General features: G+C 38.6%; 7 protein-coding genes and 2 long non-coding RNA genes across 14 annotated transcripts in view; 6 read left to right on the top strand and 3 right to left on the bottom strand.

Moving 5' to 3' along the window:
• On the bottom strand, positions 164-3,204 carry LOC104738616 (probable serine/threonine-protein kinase At5g41260). 3 transcript variants are annotated; one of them, XR_759797.2, is made up of 11 exons: positions 2,774-3,204; positions 2,559-2,652; positions 2,250-2,473; positions 2,027-2,162; positions 1,795-1,928; positions 1,592-1,697; positions 1,432-1,517; positions 1,013-1,345; positions 784-894; positions 388-700; positions 164-285 (listed from the first exon to the last, which is right to left on the bottom strand). XR_759797.2 is itself a non-coding variant. In XM_010458781.2 (10 exons), the coding sequence occupies exons 2-10, from the start codon at positions 2,638-2,640 to the stop codon at positions 449-451; spliced, it is 1,464 nt and encodes a 487-aa protein (XP_010457083.1). In that variant the 5' UTR covers positions 2,641-2,652; positions 2,774-3,204; the 3' UTR covers positions 220-448. The 3 variants fall into 3 exon arrangements, 2 of the variants coding, with proteins under 2 accessions (XP_010457083.1, XP_010457084.1); XM_010458781.2 differs by having other exon boundaries at positions 220-700; XM_010458782.1 differs by lacking the exon at positions 2,774-3,204 and having other exon boundaries at positions 220-700; positions 2,563-2,649.
• LOC104738617 (actin-depolymerizing factor 10) lies at positions 3,727-4,745 on the top strand. Its single transcript, XM_010458783.2, has 3 exons — positions 3,727-3,936; positions 4,055-4,320; positions 4,421-4,745. The coding sequence occupies exons 1-3, from the start codon at positions 3,934-3,936 to the stop codon at positions 4,572-4,574; spliced, it is 423 nt and encodes a 140-aa protein (XP_010457085.1). The 5' UTR covers positions 3,727-3,933; the 3' UTR covers positions 4,575-4,745.
• LOC109128917 lies at positions 3,955-4,303 on the bottom strand. Its single transcript, XR_002035263.1, has 2 exons — positions 4,211-4,303; positions 3,955-4,104 (listed from the first exon to the last, which is right to left on the bottom strand). It is a non-coding gene; the product is annotated as an uncharacterized LOC109128917 (long non-coding RNA).
• On the bottom strand, positions 4,313-7,216 carry LOC104738618 (tRNA-specific adenosine deaminase 1-like). 2 transcript variants are annotated; one of them, XM_010458784.1, is made up of 10 exons: positions 6,983-7,216; positions 6,563-6,898; positions 6,334-6,453; positions 6,091-6,204; positions 5,725-5,894; positions 5,569-5,645; positions 5,354-5,473; positions 5,183-5,270; positions 4,882-4,995; positions 4,313-4,425 (listed from the first exon to the last, which is right to left on the bottom strand). In XM_010458784.1, the coding sequence occupies exons 1-9, from the start codon at positions 7,128-7,130 to the stop codon at positions 4,897-4,899; spliced, it is 1,272 nt and encodes a 423-aa protein (XP_010457086.1). In that variant the 5' UTR covers positions 7,131-7,216; the 3' UTR covers positions 4,313-4,425; positions 4,882-4,896. The 2 variants fall into 2 exon arrangements, 1 of the variants encoding a protein (XP_010457086.1); XR_759798.2 differs by lacking the exon at positions 4,313-4,425 and having other exon boundaries at positions 4,906-4,995; positions 5,183-5,266.
• Positions 7,365-9,477, top strand: LOC104738619. The gene is made up of 3 exons (XR_759799.2): positions 7,365-7,765; positions 8,285-8,413; positions 8,504-9,477. It is a non-coding gene; the product is annotated as an uncharacterized LOC104738619 (long non-coding RNA).
• On the top strand, positions 9,512-10,762 carry LOC104743095. The gene is made up of 2 exons (XM_019235395.1): positions 9,512-10,058; positions 10,197-10,762. Exons 1-2 carry the CDS (start codon positions 9,512-9,514, stop codon positions 10,760-10,762), a joined length of 1,113 nt encoding a protein of 370 aa, XP_019090940.1.
• Positions 11,096-15,110, top strand: LOC104738614. The gene is made up of 14 exons (XM_010458778.1): positions 11,096-11,344; positions 11,428-11,629; positions 11,755-11,829; positions 11,908-12,006; positions 12,106-12,146; positions 12,370-12,483; positions 12,675-12,789; positions 12,881-13,071; positions 13,150-13,269; positions 13,357-13,437; positions 13,578-13,813; positions 14,067-14,106; positions 14,198-14,305; positions 14,527-15,110. Exons 1-14 carry the CDS (start codon positions 11,303-11,305, stop codon positions 14,971-14,973), a joined length of 1,911 nt encoding a protein of 636 aa, XP_010457080.1. The 5' UTR covers positions 11,096-11,302; the 3' UTR covers positions 14,974-15,110.
• Positions 15,254-17,133, top strand: LOC104738615 (LIM domain-containing protein PLIM2b). Of its 2 annotated transcripts, XM_019235219.1 has the most exons (6): positions 15,254-15,506; positions 15,586-15,775; positions 15,901-16,000; positions 16,095-16,117; positions 16,250-16,339; positions 16,688-17,133. In XM_019235219.1, the coding sequence occupies exons 2-6, from the start codon at positions 15,641-15,643 to the stop codon at positions 16,955-16,957; spliced, it is 618 nt and encodes a 205-aa protein (XP_019090764.1). In that variant the 5' UTR covers positions 15,254-15,506; positions 15,586-15,640; the 3' UTR covers positions 16,958-17,133. The 2 variants fall into 2 exon arrangements, with proteins under 2 accessions (XP_019090764.1, XP_010457082.1); XM_010458780.2 differs by lacking the exon at positions 15,254-15,506 and having other exon boundaries at positions 15,513-15,775.
• The window catches only part of LOC104738613 (K(+) efflux antiporter 1, chloroplastic-like), a 7,383-nt gene continuing 1,604 nt past the window's right edge, over positions 17,394-23,172 (top strand). The window contains exons 1-17 of one of the 2 annotated variants that reach the window (XM_010458777.1): positions 17,394-17,533; positions 17,671-19,217; positions 19,320-19,491; positions 19,577-19,667; positions 19,856-19,992; positions 20,083-20,142; positions 20,238-20,357; positions 20,477-20,545; positions 20,633-20,698; positions 20,932-21,021; positions 21,225-21,329; positions 21,417-21,545; positions 21,708-21,917; positions 22,211-22,360; positions 22,525-22,578; positions 22,705-22,763; positions 22,996-23,062. In XM_010458777.1, the coding sequence (XP_010457079.1) occupies positions 17,734-19,217; positions 19,320-19,491; positions 19,577-19,667; positions 19,856-19,992; positions 20,083-20,142; positions 20,238-20,357; positions 20,477-20,545; positions 20,633-20,698; positions 20,932-21,021; positions 21,225-21,329; positions 21,417-21,545; positions 21,708-21,917; positions 22,211-22,360; positions 22,525-22,578; positions 22,705-22,763; positions 22,996-23,062 (3,063 nt within the window). In that variant the 5' untranslated portion in view covers positions 17,394-17,533; positions 17,671-17,733. Of the gene's footprint in view, positions 17,534-17,664; positions 19,218-19,319; positions 19,492-19,576; positions 19,668-19,855; positions 19,993-20,082; positions 20,143-20,237; positions 20,358-20,476; positions 20,546-20,632; positions 20,699-20,931; positions 21,022-21,224; positions 21,330-21,416; positions 21,546-21,707; positions 21,918-22,210; positions 22,361-22,524; positions 22,579-22,704; positions 22,764-22,995; positions 23,063-23,172 lie in introns of both variants that reach the window. The other variant, XM_010458776.2, reaches the window with a different exon arrangement.

The following is a 23,172-nucleotide window of genomic DNA, read 5'->3' as shown; positions in this document are numbered from 1 at the left end:
TATGCCCAAACCGAGAAGCTCAACACTCTTGGAGATGGCGACAAGGTGGTTGGAGGGTCGGCATTTGGCTGGAACTTCATTACCGGAGGAGGCACAGACCCTGTTTACTGTGGTATGTCAAAGGAAGACTACAGAAGCTCTCACCCAATTCTCCAACCCGAGGCAGAAGAGGTTGAGCTGCACAAGACATTATAAGCTTTGTTTTGCTTTCTGCATCTGTTTGTTAATGGAGTTTGTATAATATTCTCTTGGTGTCCATACATCCCAAGGTCTCTTATGTATCAACTGAAAACAATGGATTAGCTTCTGCCTTGATGAAGGTTTGAAATAGTATAATGCTTAACCAACACCTAAACCTTCTTAGCTTCAAATGAGACAACAAATTACCTTTCGATTGTTTCCCTTCATTGAATGATAGCTTCTTCATCTTTTACAAAACCCAATGTCTTTAGTTCTGTGTGGAAGCTGAAATCTTTTTGGCTTCAAGGTTGGATCCTTCAGTAAGTGCGATCTGAGATTCCTTCTCCATCCCCAGAACAGCAAGAGCAACAGACTGCAGATACAATGCAACGTACCACACAGGAGAAATGCCTTGAGCCTTCATTGCATCATCTAAAGCTTCTTTCGCCATGTTACTCATCAGGTAACTTAGACTGCGCCGCACAAAGACTGTTGCAGAGCTCATTCCCAAATCAAGAAACTGAGAGAAATTTTATAGATATGGACATTGTCAACCAAGGAGGAAGGTCTTGTTACTGTTTCAAGTGCGGAAGAAGGACAGACCTGCGTGTAAAATTCAATGGCTTCACTAAAATCTTTCCTTCTGAATGCAATGTCGCCTTTTTTCTTCGAGTTTATAGCCTCTTGCATCTGCTCCGTCCACAGAAACGAAAGCTGCAGTTAAACATGTCACATAGAACCATGAGGAAACCTTCATGTGATGGGAACCATAAGGGCTCTAACTTCTAAGTGGGTTTAAAAGTTGATATAGGCATAAAACCTGATGACTTACATCTTCATCGTCTTTGTATCCAATTTTATCCAAGAACTCGAGCATAGCAGTCAGGTCTTGTCTCGAACAAGCCTCAGCAAAAGGGGACGGAGGTAACGCAAAAGTACCACTCTGAGGCATACCCATTAGAACATAAGACGGAACCTCTGTGTCTTTCTGGAGAGATATCAGCGCATTGACTAACGATTTTATGTTTGGTCGCTCACGAGTTTCATGCTGAAGACATCGAGATGCCAGGCGTATTAACTCCATGCCATCACTGTCGGAAAGTTGTCCCTCCAAGCAGGAATCAGTTAGAGTCTGAAGGTCTCTGTGTCGAATCAAATCAAGGGCCTAAACACATAGCAGAAGGCTGAAATAATAAGTAAAGATAAATCAAGAAATGATTAAAGTAAAATAGTAATACCATGGACACTTACATGGCTAGGAGGAATATGCTTTCCGGTGAGAAGATCAAGCAGAAGAGTGCCAAAGCTGTAGATTACACTCTCTGCTGTGATTCTCCCTGTATCAACACACATTTAAATCTCAAGTTGTTGGGAAAGTATGACCTACGAGAGAGGGGGAAATGAAGTTCACCAGTTCGTAGATACTCAGGAGGGGTGAAAGCAAGATTTGTGGTATAACTTTTCCCATCCCGACGATTCTTCATTAACCCAAAGGTTGAAAGTCTTGGATTGCATTCCTTATAAAAAGATCCATAAAAGCGTCAGTGGAGGATGATAGCATGAAACAAAACATGGTCTCTAAAAAAAATGTCTTTAGTTTATTATGGAATGTACCTCGTCAAACAAAACTCTGTAAGCATTGAAATCATGATATAGCGCGTGTCCTTTGTTACTACAGTATTCAAGAGCTTCTGAAATGTATAAGACAACCCTTAGTCGCATCGTCCATTTCATTGGCTGTATTTCCCCTGGTGGTAGATATAAAAAGTGGTAATGTAAATACTAAGACAAACAATCTTAAAAGAGCATTAAAAGAGAACTGATCAAAATGCAAATTTTCTTGTACAGTGGAAAAGGTGTTTGGCTAGTGTCTCATTAGGCATAAACTCAGCCACAAGTAATCTCTCACCGCCTTCACAACAATAGCCGAGTAAATTGGCCATTCTTTTGCTGCGTAGCTGACCAACCGATATTGCTTCTTCCTGGAAACAGACACAACCAAAGTTAATAGAGATATGAGACTTGAGAGATTGGCAATTAAGATAAACTAGAGGATAAATGTAAAATACCAGGAAATGGCGTGGATCAGGCCAGGAAGTTCCAGAAAAGCGCTTGATGGCAATCTTCTTATGAGTCACCAGTTTCCCTTGATAGACAACATTTGGAGCTGTTTCTCCATGTTCAGATACAACATTCTCCAAAGCGAAACCAGAGGTGGCGATCTTAAGCTCTTCTAGTGTGTATTCACTAAAAGACGGAACATCTGTTACCTCACTCTCAATCTCTGCGTTTTCTGTAAATTACGTAAAAAGGATTAAAGAAAACAGGGCATAAAGCCAATAAAGAAATAGTCCGGGAGAGCCAAACAGAGACGTCACCAACATATGGAGCTTCAAGAGCAGCAGTCTTGTGAGATGAATTCCAACAACATGTAACAATCTTTGAGCTTTGACCTCCCATCCCATCGATGTTCTGTTTCCGTTATAAGACAACAATGGGCAATGCCAATAAACAAGCAGGATTTTTCCCAATCTTCTTAATTACAGAGAGAGATATCAAACTTACAAATTTGGTATAAAGAAACAGGTCGTACCTTGTCAACTCGCAACCATTCTGGTGAGCCAGCTAGCTCGGCCAGTGACAGTGAGACCGGCAGTATTAATTTGGTTCAAACTAAAAGAAAGAAGCAAAACACAACTGAACAAAAAGCAGAAACCCTTTTTTATCCCTCCATCCAAGACGCACTTTCCGGTGTTCGTATAGTTGGGATCCTTACAATTTCAAATCCACGAACTACCATATAATAAATTTCTCGATTTTAATAAGAGGATATATATATAAAAATGTGGATACTCCCAGAAAAAAAGAGATAGTATCTCAATCAAACCGATGCGGAAGTAGCCCAAGCAAACCGGCAAGTGTCGATACTCCTCGATACCCAGAGGAGAGTATACACCAACATCATCTAACCTAATCTAATCTAATCTAATCCTTACATAACCATATTTTGAGTTTTCTTCTCGTTGAAGAATAGACAATGTACCGACAAGTCGGATAAATATTATGGTTGAATAGGCAAGTGGTCTATTTTTCCGAGGGATAAGCCCATGGGCTTTTGATTGGGCTCTCAACAGGCTAACCTAATTTTTTTGTATTCTGCCGCCGATAAACCAAAATAATTTCTACAATGTTGTCAAGTGACATCGATGCAACATTTGTTTATTTTTCGGCCAAACCCTTTTTTTTTTACCTTGCTATATTGATAATAGCTGCAATTTCTCATAGTGCAAAACCCCTTTTGAGAAATATAATGAACTCGTTGACAAAAATATTGTTTTCCCGCTAAATTTTATAAATTAGCAAAGTCTACGACCAACCAAATTGTGAGGAAAGAAAAAGTCAAAAAAATTTAATAAAAAGAAAGAAAACATGTACATCATGAAACCTCCTCAACTCCCCAATGATGCCCGGAACAAAAACGAACTTCACCACATGTGCTTTACATACACACACATATGTACATGTGAATTATGATGTGTAGCGTGAATATAATATATAGACTTCCTCTAATATTTCTAATGAAGTAAAATATGGCTACAACGTGACAGCATCAAAGTCTTCTTGGTTTTAAGACGTGACCAGCCTAACGACCCAACCAAACCTACTTGTCTATTCCTTCTTCCCACCCTCTAAAACCACCCCCCTACCTTCTCTACTTTCAGATCATCAAGCCCTCAATTTCCAGCAGAAAACATGGTATGTTCCTACATCTCATTTTTTTTTTTTTTATATATATGGTATCACCAATCAATCAATCAATCATGTAATATGTTGTGATCATATTAGTTCACTATGCGTGTGTTCGATTGTGCAGGCTAACTCAGCTTCTGGGATGCATGTAAGCGATGAGTGCAAGCTCAAATTCTTGGAGTTGAAAGCAAAGAGAAATTATAGGTACATTATTTTCAAAATCGATGAGAAGGCTCAGCAAGTTATGATAGACAAGCTTGGGAATCCAGAAGAAACTTACGACGATTTCACCGGATCTATTCCAGAGGACGAGTGCCGATATGCTGTCTATGACTTTGATTTCACCACTCCTGAGAATTGCCAGAAGAGCAAGATCTTTTTCATCGCATGGTACAACTCCTTTCCCCTGTTTTTTCTTTTCTTTTCTTCTAATGATTTGGAAACATAGACTTTGTGATAACTGAGAGTCTGAGACATCGACTTGCTTCAGGTCACCTGATACATCAAGAGTGAGGAGTAAGATGTTGTATGCAAGCTCCAAGGACAGATTCAAGAGGGAAATGGATGGGATTCAAGTTGAATTGCAAGCAACAGATCCTAGCGAGATGAGCCTCGACATCATCAAGGGACGAGTCAATCTCTGAATGGAACTTATAAACTAATTCCATCTTCATTCGTTTCACTCAAATTCATACTATCTGCTTTTGCTTTCTTTGGGTTTTCCGTTTTACATTGTTCACTCTTTGTATTTTCTGTGATTCATGGTCTCAACTCTTTTTTTATTGGAACGTAATCATCATAATAATAGTTAATTACTTTGCTTCCCTAAACAAAGCTGTCAAATTTAGCAACTTGTAAACTAATGAACTAATTATGCAAAGAAGGTAGGTTGATAGAGAGAGAGAGAGAGAGAGAGAGAGAGAGAGAGAGAGAGCAAATAGGAAGACATACCTCAAGACTAATCTATCAGAAATCTTCGTAATTCAAGGGTTTTCTTAGCCAGTTGTTGAATGGATATTTTCCTTTAAAAATCTTCGACATCAAAGAATATTCCGTAGCTTTGTCCTGCATAGAATTAGAACAAACAAAAAAACGTAAATCATCTCACAATAAACCAGAGAAAAGTATCGCAATCTTGTGGAATGCATGTCAAACACTCGCTATGGTTCATACACTTTAGTATGCAAGTAGTGCCAGTGGAAGCATGTTAAATCAAAATGAAGCAGCAGAAAATAATCAGTATCACATGCACCTTCAGTTCTCGATAAGATCTTATTGACTTAGAAGATTCATTTTCGTGTCCGTGAGCTTCTTTCAAGAATAGTTCAAGTAACCGCTGTCTAGAAAGAAAAGAAACAGATGACTTTGGTATCAACTAGAAATAAGCAAGGTCGTGCTTGGATAACAAGGCTCCTCTTCTTACTTGCATATACATGATTGAGTAGACGGATACAGAGCTCCCTTAGCTGAGGTGCCTTGCTTTCTACCGGTTGTTCCAAGAATAACTTCGTGTAACCCAGAATGGTTCCAACACAAGGAATACCTAAGTGACAAAAAATACATCGTCACCTAATAAGTAACAAGAAAGAAAAGAAAAACATGTCATGTGATTAAGGGTTGAGAGCATTGAAAACTAACCCGCATGTTATGGTAGCTTGAGCAGTTTCTGAATGCTGAAATTCTGATGGTGGTACTGGAGCTACAAAAAACAGTGGCTGAAAAGGAATTAGCACAATATATGCAAGTAACTGCTGCAATTTACATGATACTCTGGTATAAAGAAGCTAATGAAACCTTGTTTAAACGGAAGGAAGTTAGAAGCTCATCCGATAATGGAAGGATCCTCTCATACAAAGACCTTTGCAAGTGATCAGCCAAAGAAAAACTATTAGGAAAGTGCAGAGATTGTCCAACGGTGATGGTAGAAATATACACAGGCTGAAGGACTTGGGAAAGCAGTGCCCCTAAAGTAAGAACACACAAAGAGAGAGAAAAATGCCCATAAGAAAATATAGAATGACAAAAGAAGTTCTCTGTCAAACGTCAAGCATAGACCCACAAGAATTAAAAAAATTGACCAAATATCATATGACATATATGCTTGATGCAATTAAAAGTCCGTAAGAGGTTGCAAAAACATTAACAGACTAGAGAAGAAACCTTGAACTCCAAGAACATTCCATCGAGCTATCTTATCCGAACAGCTAACAGAGAGTGTGGTTTCACCACGACCAGGCTTTCTTTGCACCATATCTGCTACTTGTGAGCCATTACCTGAAATGGAGACATCCAAAGTAAATTGACAACAACATCAGTCTAATCCGCTATCTTCCAGCTGCTATATAAGAGAAGGCAAGCAGGGAGAACAAATTCTTGCAACAGTGAGGCAGGAGAGTTCAATACCTTTGTTGCTATTACCAAACTCTGGAACATGAGAATGCCCAGACGAGGTTTCGTCATCTACTTGTGTTGATGGAATACTTTTCAGGGCATACAAGGGTGAACTAGTAGAAGCATAACCACCTATAGATAGATATCAACAAAAAAAAAAAATGGTCAGTGCCAGAAGACATTATTGAAACACGAGAAGAAGAAAAAAAAAAAACGAATAAGAAGCTGATGATTACATTACATGGCAATTGAGAAATGTACAAATGCAAGTGGCACCCAGATTTGAGCTTATAATAACTCACTTCTCCAGGAGAGCATGGGTCTGCTGACTCTAGTATCGAGCTTGTTACGCTACCATCATATCTCTGGCGCTTGGCATCATCATTATTATAACATGTCCTCCTCTGATCGGGGGAAGTCAGTTGCTGGATCCGCTGAATCTCGGAATAGAAGAACCTCATGAGAGCTCTTCTGGCGACAACTTCGGCATGAGAATCGTTAACAATGTCTCCACGGGGACTCAACAGCGACCGACTTACGCACTTGGTCCCAGTTCCCAACGCTATTACTTCCGGGTCTGCACACAAACCCTAAATTAGCTCAAAATCGAAACAGCAGAAGGAAACCAAAGTATAAAGCAAAAATAGTCCAAGAGAGAGACCTTTGGATTGGGAAGAGACAAGGAAAGCGGATAGGACGGTGACTTCACGTCCCTGAGGTTTTCCCTTCTTCGGCAGAGAGATGTATGCCGACACAACCTTTTCTGCTACTATCTCTCCCCAATCGCTGCAGAATCCTTCTCCTTCCATTGCCTACTTACTACCAAGTAACAAACTGCTGTAGTCCCTCTGATTCTATTTCTTCTTCTACTCGAAACGGATCCTAATTATTTTGGCAAAACCTTTTCAATTATAGAAAAGAAGGGACCTGTGTGAAAAATAATTTTTAAGTTTAGGGACCGTTTTAGTAAATTACTATTTAAAGTTAAGTTCTTCACTTTCTTTAATTTAATGGTGGTGGTGGTGGTGGGATAAGGGCAAGCCCATCAAAGGATTTAACAAGTATCTTAAGAGTTCCTAAAGTATTTTTATAGATTAAATTTAATTTTTTTTTGTGTAATTAGATCGATGGTTACATAAGATATTTTAGATGAGTTTAGAAACTTGGCTGTGTCAGTTTCTGATTGGATGAGTAAAAAATAAAAATTTATTTTTTTGTTACCCGATTTTCTCTCTCGTCTCTCTCGTCTCTCTCGTTTATTTCGAAGTCGATAGGTTCTCCACAAAGAAGAAGCAAAGAATTGAAGGTGATTCTCAATTGGAAAGGGGATTTCACCGTCGGCTCATCTCCACCGTTCTGGGCTCATCAATCCGGGAGTCTTTTGGTTGACCCAACCGGATTTTCTAGTGGCTAAATCTCCAAAGGGGTGGTTCAATGATGCTATGTAAGTTTTTTTTTTCTTGGCCATAATCTTATTGATTTCATTTGCAGATAGACATGCATGAGAGTTTTATGGATGTGAGAAGAAATTAGGGTTATAGGAATTGGAATCGATTTTAGCAAAATTACATGATAGGTGTTTGAGAATTTGAAATCTGATCATCATCGGTTTAGTATTTTCAGTGACTACTTTTGTCAAATAATTTTTTTTTCTCTCTGCAAAATTAAAGAGAAGCTTTCTTATGTTAAGCTTCAGATCTGACATCTGTTTCTACGAGTAACGGTTGACGGTTCTGTATCTTTTGTGGTTCCTCTGTGGTTTATAATAAGCAGCCATTGTCACAAGCTCAGCTCTCTGTTTATAAGCAGCCATTTTAACCTATTCTTCTACAAGTATCTGTTTTTAAGATATCTGATTTTTGATGTTTGGAGGGTTCGTGAATTGAATGGCTTTTAAAGTTTTGTTTTATTTTGGTATGGAGCAGAAAATATGGGTCTCTAAATGTTTTATTTTTGGTTGCAGATCAAAGCAGAGAAAGGTTCAAAATCATTGAAAGAGAAGCTTGCTGCTGTGACGCCTCTTGTTGAGGACTTGAGATTGCAAAAAGATGAAAGAATGGCTGCTCTTGGAGTCTTAAACATCCATTCACCGGTTTGTATAATAAGCTAGTCCTCTACTACTTTATATTAGAACTGAAAGCAAGTTTCCATCTTTTTAAAATGTTTAATTTTTTGGTTGCAGATCAAAGCAGAGAAGGTGGTCTTATTTGCGCAATGCCAAACATTTGCAGATGAGTTATCTTACTCAACTCTTGACTGTTTATTTATTCATTGATTACGTTGATGGTTTTGGTTGCTGGTCTGAGCGTATTTAGTAACGAATCAGTTTGATTGAAAAAGATAATTATTCATTGATGTCTCTTTCTCTTTCTTAGTCTTTCGGATATTTGCATCATGAATTTGCATCATTCAATTGACAAGAATTGTTTGGTAAATGTCACTCTTAAACACTCAATGGTTTGTAACTTGTCATTGTTTGCTTGTATTGTCACATTTAAACATACATTGTTGGTTGTTGTCACAGTAATACACTTATTGTCTAGTGTTAGGTTATACTTAATGCTTGGTAGTTGTCATTGATTGCTTGTTATGTCACATTTAAAAACCAAATACACTTACACCTCACTTCTAGTTATATATTAAGTGTTGGCTGAACCTAAACATATACCTTTCTTTCTCCTTTACATACCTAACCAGATAATCAATCCTTCATGATTGCTATGTCTCCTTCCATTAGGATTGCCGACAAGAAGAAGAAGAATACAAGAAGTTGTTGGTCACGGACAAGAAGCTTTTGGGCAGGGACAACAAGCAACGAGTCACGGACCTGCATCTTTTTCTCACGGACAAGAAGCAACGAGTTCACGGACATGCATCTTTTTCTCAAGGACAGCAAGCAACGAGTTCACGGACCTGCATAGTTGGTCACGAACGAGAGTGTCATGCCTTTGTAACACCACAAGGTCATCAATATATAAGACCATCTTCGTAGACACATTACGGTCAAGCTTTTTCATCTTTGTACCCACAATATCAAGCTTTTTCATATTTGTACCCACAATATTAAGTTTTTTCATCTTCCAAAAATACATATTCTTCTTCTTGTACAATATTATTCTCCCAGTTTATCAAACTCTTCTTCTATTTTTTTTTTTAAATGACATCTTCTTCTAATAACATTGAAGAAAAGATGGATGAGTATTTTGATCAAACACTCAACAATTATTTTGATCAAGCAATCCAGAATCGTTTTGATCAAGCAATGAATCCGTTGGAACCCAAGAAGAAGAAACGAGTCCACATTGAAAGAAAACGTGAAGAAGGTCACCAACGCTTATGGGATGACTATTTCCGTGAAGATGCAACATATCCTCAAATATTTCGTCGCCGTTTTAGAATGAACAAACCCTTGTTCATGCGTATTGTCGAACGACTCTCAACAGAAGTTCCATACTTTGAACAAAGAAGAAATGGTCACAGAAGGCTAGGTCTCTCTGCAATACAAAAGTGTACAACAGCAATTCGTATGATGGCATATGGTTCTGCAGCGGAAGCGTTTGACGAATACCTCCGTCTTGCTGAAAGCACTGCTATGTTATGTTTGGAAAAGTTTGTTGAAGGAATAGTTCATTTATTTAGAGATGAGTATCTACGCAGACCCACACCAGAAGATCTTCAGCGACTACTCGATATTGGAGAGATACGCGGATTTCTCGGGATGATAGGAAGCATAGATTGTATGCATTGGGAGTGGAAGAATTGTCCGACTGCATGGAAAGGTCAATATACACGTGAATCTGGAAAACCAACAATTGTTCTAGAGGCTGTAGCTTCACAAGACCTCTGGATATGGCACGCATTTTTTGGAGCTCCAGGTACATTAAACGATATCAATATTCTCGATCGCTCACCAGTTTTTGATGACATATTACAAGGTGTAGCTCCCAAAGAAAAATACTTTATCAACGGACGACAATATCGTATGGCTTACTATCTCACCGATGGTATTTATCCAAAATGGGCTACTTTTGTCAAATCAATTTCAATGCCACAAGATCCGAAAGCATCGTTATTTGCTACATACCAAGAAGTTGTACGTAAAGATGTCGAGCGTGCTTTTGGAGTCTTGCAAGCTCGATTTGCCATAGTCAAAAACCCAGCTCTTATGTTAGATAAGGTAAAAAATGGAAACATAATGAGAGCATGTATCATATTGCACAACATGATTGTAGAAGATGAACGTGATGGGTATACTCAGTATGATGAGGCCACATTTGCACAAGTAGAATCAAACCGAACTTCAGAAGTGGATTTCACGTATTCTACAGACATCCCTTCAAATCTCAGAAATATGATGAGTGATACGATAACCATTCAAAATGAAGTTTGTGACAAGAAAATACATGATCGACTGCAAGCGGATTTGGTTGAGCATATATGAGAAAAGTTTGGCAAAAATCAATATTAAAATTAATCATTTCGTAATCTATTTTTTAATATGCTTTATGTAATGTTTGTTTAAACTTTTATTGAATGCAATATTTTTAAGTTTTTTAAAAGTATACAAGTCTTATGAATTTAAACAAAATAACATAATAATTTACAATAAAAATATATATATACTTTTTTAAAAACCTCAAATTTAATAACTTTCAATGGACCGATGAAATATCTAAGTTTTTTAAAAAGTTTTTAATTTCATTTTTTTCCAAAATTAAGAATAAGATATGTTTTAAGATAGTTTTGTTAAATCCTTTGATGTGGATGCCGTAAGCATAATAAAAACTCCAAGGGACTCACTCACTCCTCCCACTCGCTTCCTTTGACGTCTTTCCCAAAATTCAAATTCCTCAATCTGTGATCATCGACGTCGGGAATTCAAAGCAATCCGTGAGAGATCCAATTGCATGATCTCTCCACTTCCTCGTGTTTTAGGGACCTCTACTCTCTCTCTCTCTCTCTCTCTCTCTCTCTCTCTCTCATGGACGGTAAAGAGAATCTCAGCGATTGTGTGATTAAGTTGGTAAGATTTTTCATTGAATGTTATTTCAACTTTTGAGAATCATCCGGTTCTTGGTGGTTATGAATTTTTTTTAAAATTTTCAGAGGGAGAACCCGAAGAGGCGAAAGGAGACGGTTAACGTCGGATGTGGTGCTGGATTCGGCGGCGATAGGCCATTGGCGGCTCTCAAACTGCTTCAGAGAGTTGAATACCTTAACTATCTTGTCCTTGAGTGCTTAGCCGAGCGAACTTTGGCTGATCGCTGGCTCTCTATGTCATCTGGCGGTGACGGTTTCGACCCTCGTGGCATGTTTTTGAGTTTATTTCTTCATTTTTTTTTTGGTTGAAAATTATTAGTCATCATCGAGTTGCTAGAATTGGTTTGTAGGAATGTTTCATCACTTCAGCCATGTTTTCCTCCTGCTATACAGTTTCAGAGTGGATGCATTTGTTACTACCTTTGGCTGTGGAGAAAGGCACTTGTATAATCACTAATATGGGTGCAAGTAAGAGCTTATACTCTATATAATGGTGGCCCTTTTTCTGATTGATGATCTGAAATCTCGTGTTTTGTCCTTATGTAGTTGATCCCTCAGGGGCTCAGAAGAAAGTTCTCCAGGTAGCCAGTGAACTAGGGCTCACAGTATCCGTGGCTGTGGCTCATGAGGTGCATTTTGATACAGGTTATTGGAAGCTACTTTCATTTCATCCCTGGGAGATATATTTTTAGTGTTCTGCGTATTATAAGTGTGTCTAACCATTGTCTTTTGAATCTTATTTAGGCTCTGAATCATCTTCTTGCGGTCAATATTGCTCTGCCGGGGTAGGATTCTGTTTCTCTTACTCCTGATGTATGTATCAAATGGGGTATTATCAGCTTGTGACTGCTATTTTGATAGACGAAAAGATGCGTACGCATGGTTATGTGTACATTGAAGCACTATAGGTTATATGTTACAAGAGTAGAGAGTTTCAGATTACCATGTTTTATTTAGCTCCTCCTAGTCCTTGTGGTTGTCCTGAAATTTTGATTCTCCTTGTTGAAGGGTACTAGCACTTATCTTGGAGCAGCTCCTATTGTTGAATGTCTGGAGAAGTACCAACCAGACGTGATAATTACTTCAAGAGTGGCTGATGCTGCCTTGTTTTTAGCACCAATGGTGAGGACTTATTATCCGTCCAATTATCTGGTATTTGACAGCCAGGACGATTTTCTTGTTGGACTAGATAACCACTCGGAATTGCATATCTCAGTTTTATAATCATCGTTTGTCTCCCTTTGGCTTGAATTCGTATCAAGAGGCGTTTCTGTTCGTGATTTAATCTGATCATTTCCTTGTTGTATGGTTAGGTCTATGAACTAGGCTGGAATTGGAATGACTTGGAGTTGCTAGCTCAGGGAACTCTTGCTGGCCACCTTCTAGAATGCGGATGTCAGCTCACTGGTGGATACTTCATGCATCCAGGTGCGTTTTAAGCTTACTGGCTCCGGGAAGAAATAATGGACTGCTGTTTTTCATTTTCAGTATGGTCATTTCGTTCTTCAATGTTCTTTAGGTGACCATTATAGAGACTTGGCTTTCCCTATCCTCCAGGATGTGTCACTTCCTTACGCAGAAATTGGCCATGACGGAAAAGTATGTGTATCAAAGCCTGAAGGTACTGGTGGAATTTTAAATACCAGTACTTGCGCCGAGCAACTTCTGTATGAAATTGCTGATCCTAGTGCCTACATCACACCTGATGTGGTAAGTTAGCGGTACAAAAGCTAGAAGAAACAACTGTAACAACAACGGAAACAGTTGATTTGAAAACCTTCATTGCAGGTGATTGATGTTCGAGACGTTTCTTTCCTTCCCCTTTCAGACTGCAAAATACAATGCAGTGGAGCAAAACCATCTGCTAACACTGCTGTGCCTGAGAAACTTTTGCGGTTGATTCCAAAGGTTTTATCCATAGAAAATGTTGGTATTATTAGATTGATACTAAAGAACAACATATTTTGAGTTCTATAATTCGTTCTTTTTTTGCAGGAGTGTGGTTGGAAAGGATGGGGAGAGATATCTTATGGAGGACATGGATCTATTCAGCGTGCTAAAGCTTCAGAGTTTCTGGTGTGCCTTTGGTTAAAATGTCTATGATGTAGTAGCATTATTAAGCACTAGTTTTGCTTGAAATGACTCCTTGTTATGCCTGGAGTGGATTTTTCATTTCTCATAAACTGTATACATACTTTACTCTGCCTTTTTTTCAGGTTCGATCTTGGATGGAAGAAACCATTCCTGGTGTTAACCACTGCATTCTTTCTTATGTGATTGGGCTTGATAGCTTGAAGGCGACAAACAACGACGCTGAATCATCTTGGCAGTCATGTGGAGATATTAGATTACGTATGGATGGTCTATTCAAACAGAAAGAACATGCAGTCCACTTAACGAAAGAGTTTACTGCTTTATATACAAATGGACCAGCTGGTGGTGGTGGAATTAGGTAATTCCTTATTGTAGCATTACAGTAGTACCAGATCCTGATGGTTTCAGATATCTTATGGACTTGACAGGATGCTTAATTAATGACAAGTTAGAGCATGTTCTGTCTTTATCTCTGATTATTCAGACTGATCATCTTTACTTTGTAAATCTCAATGTACCGAAACTTGATATTTGTTAAAATAGAGCATATGAGATTCTGGAAGGTCTTTTTGGTTTGACTTGACTATATGTAATTATTTGCAATCATGCAGTACGGGACACAAGATAGAGATTATTCTTGAAAAGCTTTTGGTATGTCGTCTCTATCATGAAGTTTTAACTAATATAGCCTTGCATAAATCAATATTTTTTGGCTTCTGATGTTACATGTTTGATTATCTAGGTCAGCCGTGAATCTGTAATCTGGAAAACTGGACTTCAGCACACCAACACATCAAAGTCAGTGACCCCTGAAAATGATTATCCAGTTGCTCAAGAGAAAATCCAAAAGGTTAGTGAGAAAGTACTTGCCCAAACCGGTTAGTTCCTTTGTTGACAGCTATCTTATCCTACGCTAAGTGCTAAGACAAATTAGATAATCGCAATGATCAAACTGAATCCAGTTCCTTGGTGAATCAATCTGTTGTGTATGGAGATTCTGTACGTATCTGTGTTCAAAACTAGAGGATGAAAATGTGAAACATAACACCTTGGTATTGCTTCCATTTGTAGATCCCTAAGGAAAATCAAAATAACCAACCAATGAAAGGTGATCAGTGGACGGGTTTATCGGGAATTCATCACTCTCCTGCTCCATCTGGCCGAAAGATCCCACTCTACTCTGTTGCTCATAGCCGGGCAGGTGATAAAGGAAACGACATAAACTTCTCACTAATCCCACACTATTCCCCTGATATCGATCGTCTGAAACTCATCATTACTCCTCAATGGGTAAAACATGTGATGTCAGTTCTGTTATCAACCTCTTCGTTTCTCGAAATCGATGCAAAACCAATCGATGAAAATGTGTCAGTAGAGATATATGATCTTAAAGGCGTTCATGCTTTGAATGTTGTCGTACGGAACATATTAGATGGTGGAGTCAACTGTTCCAGGAGAATCGATCGACACGGAAAGACAATCTCAGATCTCATCTTGTGTCAACAAGTTGTGTTGTAAGACTACTTTACTTTACATATCAGGTTTTTCTATTCAAATATTGTGTCGTGTGGTAATGTTAACTAAAAGAGAGACTTGAACTACACTATAATTCTTAAGATATTGGAAAAAGAGAAAATCGACTTAGTGGTGCTTCACTATCTATTTCATTAAAATTGCATCAACTTACAACTGGGTATCTTGATAGATACGCATACAGATGTATTAAAAGCATTTTTATTTTATTGAAGAAGAATATTATATTTGTATAATATTAGGTTGTTATATTCTTTTGCAGGACTTGACATGGGTTGCACCACCTCAAGACAGTTGGCTTAAAGTAACATCCCTTAATGGGTTGAAATTGTCAGAAACCAGAACCCTTCTTTTGCTCAACTCCAATCACGTTGCCACCCAATTATATCTCGTTGGTTTTGCAAAATCAAATAAGAGAGAGAGAAAAAAGAAAAACTTGCTCCGTTACAGCCTCACAATTGCAACAAGGTTTCGTATAAAAGAGGACAGAAATTTCGCAGGTTCCTCCTTTGTCTGAGGTAAAGGTTTCCTTCTTTAACTAATTCCTCAGATGACCTCTTGATTTGATTAAAATAATTTCTAGCCTGTTTCATTCAGGATCTTGGAGAAGGAAACAACAGCAAAAAAAAATCAAAAACAAAAAAACAAAAAAATGTCTTTCACAGGAACTCTCGACAAATGCAATGCTTGCGATAAGACAGTGTATGTGGTGGACATGTTGTCCATTGAAGGGATGCCTTACCACAAGTCTTGCTTCAGGTGCACCCATTGCAAAGGAACCCTTGTGGTATGTTGCATTATTCTTATACAGGGGATCATTGAGTTCCCAATTTTCATGTTCAGTTTTCCTATGATCATATTATTAAATCAAAGATTCCAAACATGGAAACAATATTTATGCGTTGATGGCAGATGAGCAACTATTCCTCCATGGACGGAGTCTTGTACTGCAAGACTCATTTTGAGCAATTGTTCAAGGAGTCCGGCAATTTCAGCAAAAACTTTCAACCAGGTTCATATTATATAATATATCTCCAACTTCGAACCTCTCTTATCTTTCTCCATTCAAATCATCATGATCGTAACAAGTTTCTTTCTTTTATCAGGAAAAACTGAGAAGCCTGAGCTGGTACGTTCATCATTTATGTGTACAATGATCATTCTATATGATAATTAAGCGTATCAATCTTTCATTCTGTAATGATTGGACGAATAAATAGGATCTGAGAAATTGACTGCATTGATAATTTCAACATTACAGACTAGGACTCCCAGCAAGATATCTTCCATCTTCTGTGGAACACAAGACAAGTGTGCCGCTTGCGAAAAAACTGTTTACCCTCTTGAAAAGGTTAGTATTTGCATTATCTTATAGCTTCTTCCTTATACAAATATTTACCATCAAGTCCCTAACTTGTAGATTTGTAGATTTAAGCAAAATTGCAACGAACTGGTATTGTAGAAACACAAAATTTTATGTGCTCTATTAGTCGGCATTTCAGTTTTGGGGGGTTTTTTTTTTCCATGTCCTTAGATTTATTCGGTTCATATGATTTATTACTAGATTAGATCAAACGGGCAAAAACAAAATTGTTTTTTTTTTTGGTCTGTTTAGTTTACTATGGATTCGATATCAGAACCTTATGTTGGTTGTTGGTTCCAGAAAATGTTGAATTGATGGGTTAATTGCTGCTAACAGGTACAAATGGAAGGAGAATGCTTCCATAAGACATGTTTCCGGTGCGCTCACGGTGGCTGTACGCTCACTCATTCCTCTTACGCCTCCTTAGACAGCGTTCTGTATTGTCGGCATCACTTTAACCAACTCTTTATGGAGAAAGGAAACTACGCCCACGTGCTCCAAGCGGCGAACCACCGTCGCACAGCCTCAGGCAACACTCTTCCTCCAGAGGCTACGGAAGATATCGCAGTGGAGACCAAGGAAGAAAACGGCGATTCACAGTCTTGAATATATATCTCTTGTTGAGTGAGTGTTGTGTGATTTGATTTTTATTTGTAATGAGTTGTTTCCATAATCAAGAGTCCAGACATGATTTTTTCTTCTTCTTTTGATTCGTTGGTTATTTATCACAATAATCACATTAAATATTACGGTCGAGAAAAGCAACAAATATGATTTTTTGACAGAGTGATCAATGATATGCTTGCATACTGATGGATGGTCATGGTCTATAATCGAATATGCGATATCCATGTATGCATGGTAGGATTTGAATGTTTGTTCTCTGTTTTCTTATCATCATCTATTCGGTTCAAAGTAAAATGCGTTATACCGGATAAAATTAAACCAAGTGGTTATCGGGTGATGTGGATCATTCATTTATTTTAGGGGAAGCGCAGGGTGTTTTCGTAAATATATCGGGGAAAATAGTCCTTACCAAAAATACCATGAAACGAGGATGATGATGTCTGGTTGGCGAGAAACTCTTATCAGTTTTTTGACTGGGAAAAAAATTTGAAAAATAATCTCTGATTCAAAGACGAGCTCGCGCCATCTGTTGGTACTCTCAGTTCTCAATGATTGGTTAGTCTCTCTCTCTCTCTCTTTCTCTCTTTCTCGCTTGTCGTTGTCGCCGTATTTTTTTTTATTTCAAGTCTGAATTGTGTATGATGTGGCTTCCTGGAATTTTCGATTTTTTTGTTGTTTTGCTCCAGAGACAGGTGTTTAGTATATATTAAGGTTCGAGGAACCAAGTAAAGGTCTAGTTTTTGAATTAATTCGACATGGAATTTGCGTCTACTGTTCCACGGCCGATTCTATCTCATGGTGCGAGTTACTACCACTACTGCTTTTCAAATCCCAAAGGAATCAGGATTCCCAAAGTGCACTCGTCGTGTCTTCGATTGAATTTGAATCCGGGTTGTTCTTTCTCTACAAGGTTTTATAGTCATAATTTGCATTCTTGCCAAAAAAAATCATTACTTGGCACTCGCCTCCGAGGTTTTGGGTTTAGGTTAAGTTGTCAGGGCAATGATTCTCTAGATAGTGATGATCGAACTGGGGAATCTTCCGAAAGTAATGAAACTACAGATTTGAATGAAGATATAGACGCGAGTTTGGAGGAGCTCAAGGAGCTACTACACACGGCAATTAAAGAATTGGAAGTTGCTAGACTTAATAGTACCATGTTTGAGGAAAAGGCTCAGAGATTCTCAGAAAGAGCCATTGCACTCAAGGATGAAGCCGCTACTGCTTGGCATCACGTTAACAAAACCCTTGATGTCATTCGTGATACCGTCGATGAGGAATCTCTTGCTAAAGAAGCCCTTCATAAGGCTACTATGGCCTTATCTCTTGCTGAAGCTAAGCTTCAGGTCATAGTGGAATCACTTGAATCAGCTGCTGCAGGGAATGATACTCCACAAGCGTCTCAAGAGACTGACGAGAGAACAGATGATGTCAAGGATAAAGAAGGTGCCCTTTTAGCTGCTAAGGATGATATCAAAGAATGCCAAGTGAATTTAGCAAATTGTGAGGCCCAACTGAATTCTCTGCAAAGCAAAAAAGACGAGCTGCAGAAGCAAGTGGACAAGTTGAGTGAGTTCGCCGAGACAATACAGATCAATGCCTTGAAAGCCGAGGAGGATGTCGCTAATATTATGAAACTGGCTGAGCAAGCTGTAGCATTTGAGCTCGAGGCTACTCAACGCGTTAATGATGCAGAGATCGCTTTGCAGAGAGCAGAAAAGTCTCTCTCCATTTCTCAGACCCCAGAGGAAACTCAGACCCAACTCTCGGATGAAGAAGCTCCTGTCAAGGATGAGGAAGTACTCTCAAATAATATTGAAGATGTAAGCCATCAGTTTTCAAAAGAATCACCTAAAGATGAAGATTTTTTAGCGGTACAGAACACATCTGATCTTGTACCAGATATTGCTGGTCAGAAGACTCAAAAACTAACTCAGCCTTATGAGTCAAGCGATCATGAGAATGGAAAGCCAAATATAGAGTCTTCTAAAGTGGTTGAAGCAGATTTTGAAAAGTCAAAAATTAATGTTCAGACGAAAAAACAGGAGAAAGACATGCCAAAAGAGGGTTCCTCTCTTAATTCTCCCAAGGCATCCTTTAATAAATCTTCCCGTTTCTTTTCTGCATCTTTCTTCTCTTCCAATCCAGATGGGACCGCCACAGTGTTCGCGAGTCTGGTTGATTCTGTCAAAAAGCAATGGCCCAAACTAGTTCTTGGGTTTGCACTTCTTGGAGCAGGGTCAGTTTGAAAACTTACTCTTACTTTCGTCAATTTTTGAAGGATCATTTTAGTACTTCAAGTTTAGTCTTTTTGTTGATATGATCTTCTTATTCGTTCCAGACTGACATTATACTCCAATGGAGTAGGGGGAAACAATCAGCTGCTTCAACAGCCAGATGTTATCAGCACTAGTACGGAAAACGGCTCTTCCAGTACGAAGCCATTGATCCGGCAAGTGCAAAAAATTCCCAAGAGAATTAAAAAACTACTTCAGATGCTCCCTCACCAGGAGGTATTAATGATTGTTCTTTGGTTTTTTTCAGAGTGAACATTATTTGGAATGTACTTTGCAGGCTGAAACTTTCTACCATTATTAGGTCAATGAGGAAGAAGCTTCCCTTTTTGATTTTTTGTGGTTACTGCTGGCAAGCGTCATATTTGTGCCTTTATTTCAGAAGATTCCTGGAGGTAAGTAGGATTCTTTTTTGGTTTTGTTATTTCTATCCATTGCATCACTATTTGTTTTCCCTTTCCCTCAAACTTTTACGATTTCCATGTTCTCATCAGTCAAAAGAGATTTTCAGTTCTGGTCTCGCAATCATGTTGCATAGAGATTTATGTGCCATCTTGATGGCTTCATCTGCTGCAATGTATAGGCAGCCCTGTTCTTGGGTATTTGGCAGCTGGAATTCTGATTGGTCCATATGGTCTTTCGATAATCCGTAATGTGCACGGGACCAGGGCCATCGCAGAATTTGGAGTTGTTTTCTTGCTGTTCAACATTGGCCTTGAGGTACTTTTTTTTATATAAGTTTTATGTATCCTTTTGCTTTCAAATTGTGTTTGCTCGAAAAGCCATATTTGTTTTGTTTTGATTTGACAGCTATCTGTTGAAAGACTGAGTTCCATGAAGAAATATGTTTTTGGATTAGGCTCCGCTCAGGTGATATGTAGATCTGCGTATATCATTCCACATCATATATTTCAACTACTACAATACGTACATGCTTAACTTGTACTAATATTGTTGAAATCTAGGTTCTATTGACAGCAGCTGTAGTTGGATTGATTGCCCATTATGTTGCTGGTCAAGCTGGTCCAGCGGCAATAGTGATTGGAAATGGCCTGGCACTGTCCTCCACTGCTGTTGTCCTTCAGGTGACCTTTTTGGTTGTATTCACATAGGGGTCTTAATGAAAGAAAGTCTGTAACAGCCCTTTCATGTTTTTTATGCAATGACGCTATGGTTGAACAGAAACAATATACCTGGTTTTCAGGTTCTACAAGAACGAGGTGAGAGTACATCCAGACATGGAAGGGCTTCATTTTCCGTCTTGCTTTTCCAGGTCGGTTCAGTACAGAGTTAATTCTGTACTTGTATAACGACAACTATGCTGGGGCATTTCTCATCAGTTTGTTGTTTCTCTTCACAGGATCTAGCTGTAGTTGTTTTACTGATTCTCATCCCACTTATATCACCTAATTCATCGAAAGGAGGGGTAAGCTCATCTCTAGGGTTTCTTTTTCTTGGGTACGGCTTCTTTTTCTGCTCGATGCCATGTGTTGGCAATTGTCTAAGAAGGTTTGATCATTTCGTTGCTCTCTTAAGAAGAAACGTTGTGGTCATCTGTTGCTATTGCTGGTTGAAATTGCTACTATGCGAGATTAACTTAAGGAAGTCTAGTAAGTATCAGTGCTAGCAAAATGCTAAGTTGCTAACTGCTGTTTACAGATTGGATTTCAAGCCATTGCTGAAGCTCTTGGGCTTGCTGCAGTCAAAGCAGCAGTTGCTATTACTGCCATAATTGCTGGTGGCCGTCTTGTAAGGCTCAGATGCTTTTAACTTTTGAGATCCCGGATATTAAAATAAGTTAATTACCACCGAACTTGTTAGGTGATTGTTTTAGATTTGCTACAAAAGGAAGAGGCACGTTTTCATGAACTACTGTGCTGTCACTGCTACTTCCAGTACTCAATTCATCTGTTTCAATAGAGTTTTAATCTATGGCATTTTGTTTTATACAGCTTCTTCGACCAATCTACAAGCAAATTGCAGAAAACAGAAACGCTGAGATATTCTCTGCCAACACGCTTCTTGTTATTCTTGGGACTAGTTTATTGACAGCTAGGGTATGACCGTGATCTTGTTGGTATTGGACTATTTTACTGACATGCTATTCGTTTCCGTCACTTAATTTTTCCGCTTCTGTAAATCAGGCTGGACTTTCCATGGCACTAGGAGCGTTTTTGGCTGGTCTACTTCTTGCAGAGACAGAATTTTCCTTACAAGTAGAATCAGATATTGCTCCATATCGTGGTCTTTTACTGGGACTCTTCTTCATGACGGTAACATAACTTTCCTTATGACTGTATCCATATTTTGGAAAGAATCACGAATTATAGATGGTGAAAAGTAAGACTTACTTGTGTTTTAGTAAGATCCTGATATTAGTAATCAACTGTAAGCACAGGTATAAAAACTAACAAAAAGAGTTCCACTCATTTCAGGTTGGCATGTCTATTGATCCGAAATTACTTCTCTCTAATTTCCCTGTGATAGTGGGAACTTTGGGACTCTTGATAGTGGGAAAGACTATGTTAGTCGTGATTATGGGCAAATTGTTCGGCATTTCAATAATATCTGCAATTCGGGTAGGGCTACTTCTGGCCCCGGGGGGAGAATTTGCATTTGTTGCTTTCGGAGAAGCTGTCAATCAGGTTTGTTATCTACATGATTATAAAAGCAGCAATGTTCTTCAAAACTTAATGGTTTTCAACTACCTTTTATCCCTCCCTATAGGCCCTAATATGTGGTTGGTTCTTCCAGGGTATAATGTCTCCCCAGTTATCTTCGTTNGCCCCGGGGGGAGAATTTGCATTTGTTGCTTTCGGAGAAGCTGTCAATCAGGTTTGTCATCTACATGAGTATATAAGCACCAATGTTCTTCAAAACTTAATGGTTTTCAACTACCTTTTATCCCTGTAGGCCTAATATGTGGTTGTTTCTTCAGGGTATAATGTCTCCCCAGTTATCTTCGTTGCTGTTTCTTGTCGTGGGAATCTCAATGGCTATCACACCTTGGTTAGCTGCTGGTGGCCAGTTAATTGCATCTCGGTTTGAGTTGCATGATGTTCGAAGTTTGTTGCCGGTTGAGAGTGAGGTAGGAATCATGATGTTTCGTTTATAGCATATATAACTCTGTCAGGAAATAATCCATCAATCCTGGTACCACCTGAATTCAGTGAAGCTCACACGTTCTCTAATTGAGAAATTCATTACAAGACCGACTGATGAGTATTTTTTCTTGTCTGATTTTATTTGCAGACGGATGATTTGCAAGATCACATAATTATTTGCGGATTTGGTCGAGTTGGGCAGGTTTAATATACTATGTGAACTTCTTTAGTTTATGCTCGTATATGAGAACATCTCTCTAGATAGTCTGCTTCAAAGGATAGCTCGTAGTATCTAACCTCATGACCATTTTTTGTTTGTAACTTGTAGATAATCGCTCAGCTTCTCTCAGAAAGACTTATCCCATTTGTTGCCCTCGATGTCAGCAGGTAACCTTATTCATTGCCTCTATTGGCAGATAATCTTTGTGGGCTAAAGTAGGTTTCAATGTTTTGTTCTCGTATCAATCTGGAGATGTGGGGTGGGGACTATCAGTAATTTCCGCACACACACGCTGACATTACATTTCAATCTCTGCTTTATAAGTCTAGTTTGCACCAGCCAGTTTCACATATCTCTTTCTCACATTCTGTGCTTGCCTGAAAACCTTTAAATCTACAGTGATAGAGTGACTATCGGGCGTTCCTTGGATCTTCCTGTTTATTTCGGAGACGCTGGTAGTAGAGAGGTACACACACACAAAAATGAATAGAGAAAAAGACACACTAGACAATTACAGATTATACAAGCATATGAATATATTACTTCACTTGTGCAAAAAAAAAAAAAAAAAAAAAA

The sequence above is a fragment of the Camelina sativa genome, chromosome 14 (assembly GCF_000633955.1).
Source record: "Camelina sativa cultivar DH55 chromosome 14, Cs, whole genome shotgun sequence".
NCBI lineage: Eukaryota > Viridiplantae > Streptophyta > Magnoliopsida > Brassicales > Brassicaceae > Camelina > Camelina sativa.
The sequence above is the reverse complement of the archived record's forward strand: the minus strand, read 5'-3'. Positions and strand labels throughout refer to the sequence as shown.

Bases quoted from the DNA above. Each gene is read 5' to 3' on its own strand.
- LOC104738616 (XM_010458781.2), bottom strand. From the start codon at position 2,640: ATGGGAGGTCAAAGCTCAAAGATTGTTACATGTTGTTGGAATTCATCT. The intron at 1,698-1,794 runs GTACATTCCATA...TCTTTTTATAAG, and splicing joins ACAGAGTTTTGTTTGACGAG to GAATGCAATCCAAGACTTTC. The intron at 895-1,012 runs GTAAGTCATCAG...GTTTAACTGCAG, and splicing joins GATACAAAGACGATGAAGAT to CTTTCGTTTCTGTGGACGGA.
- LOC104738617 (XM_010458783.2), top strand. The intron at 4,321-4,420 runs GTACAACTCCTT...GACTTGCTTCAG, and splicing joins AAGATCTTTTTCATCGCATG to GTCACCTGATACATCAAGAG.
- LOC104738618 (XM_010458784.1), bottom strand. From the start codon at position 7,130: ATGGAAGGAGAAGGATTCTGCAGCGATTGGGGAGAGATAGTAGCAGAA. The intron at 6,205-6,333 runs GTATTGAACTCT...TCTCCATTTCAG, and splicing joins GTTTGGTAATAGCAACAAAG to GTAATGGCTCACAAGTAGCA. The intron at 4,996-5,182 runs GTGCATGTGATA...AATTCTATGCAG, and splicing joins GATCTTATCGAGAACTGAAG to GACAAAGCTACGGAATATTC.
- LOC104743095 (XM_019235395.1), top strand. From the start codon at position 9,512: ATGGATGAGTATTTTGATCAAACACTCAACAATTATTTTGATCAAGCA. The intron at 10,059-10,196 runs GTATGCATTGGG...TTGGAGCTCCAG, and splicing joins GATGATAGGAAGCATAGATT to GTACATTAAACGATATCAAT.
- LOC104738614 (XM_010458778.1), top strand. From the start codon at position 11,303: ATGGACGGTAAAGAGAATCTCAGCGATTGTGTGATTAAGTTG. The intron at 11,345-11,427 runs GTAAGATTTTTC...TAAAATTTTCAG, and splicing joins GCGATTGTGTGATTAAGTTG to AGGGAGAACCCGAAGAGGCG. The intron at 13,438-13,577 runs GTGTGCCTTTGG...CCTTTTTTTCAG, and splicing joins CTAAAGCTTCAGAGTTTCTG to GTTCGATCTTGGATGGAAGA.
- LOC104738615 (XM_019235219.1), top strand. From the start codon at position 15,641: ATGTCTTTCACAGGAACTCTCGACAAATGCAATGCTTGCGATAAGACA. The intron at 16,118-16,249 runs GTACGTTCATCA...TCAACATTACAG, and splicing joins AAACTGAGAAGCCTGAGCTG to ACTAGGACTCCCAGCAAGAT. The intron at 16,340-16,687 runs GTTAGTATTTGC...TGCTGCTAACAG, and splicing joins CTGTTTACCCTCTTGAAAAG to GTACAAATGGAAGGAGAATG.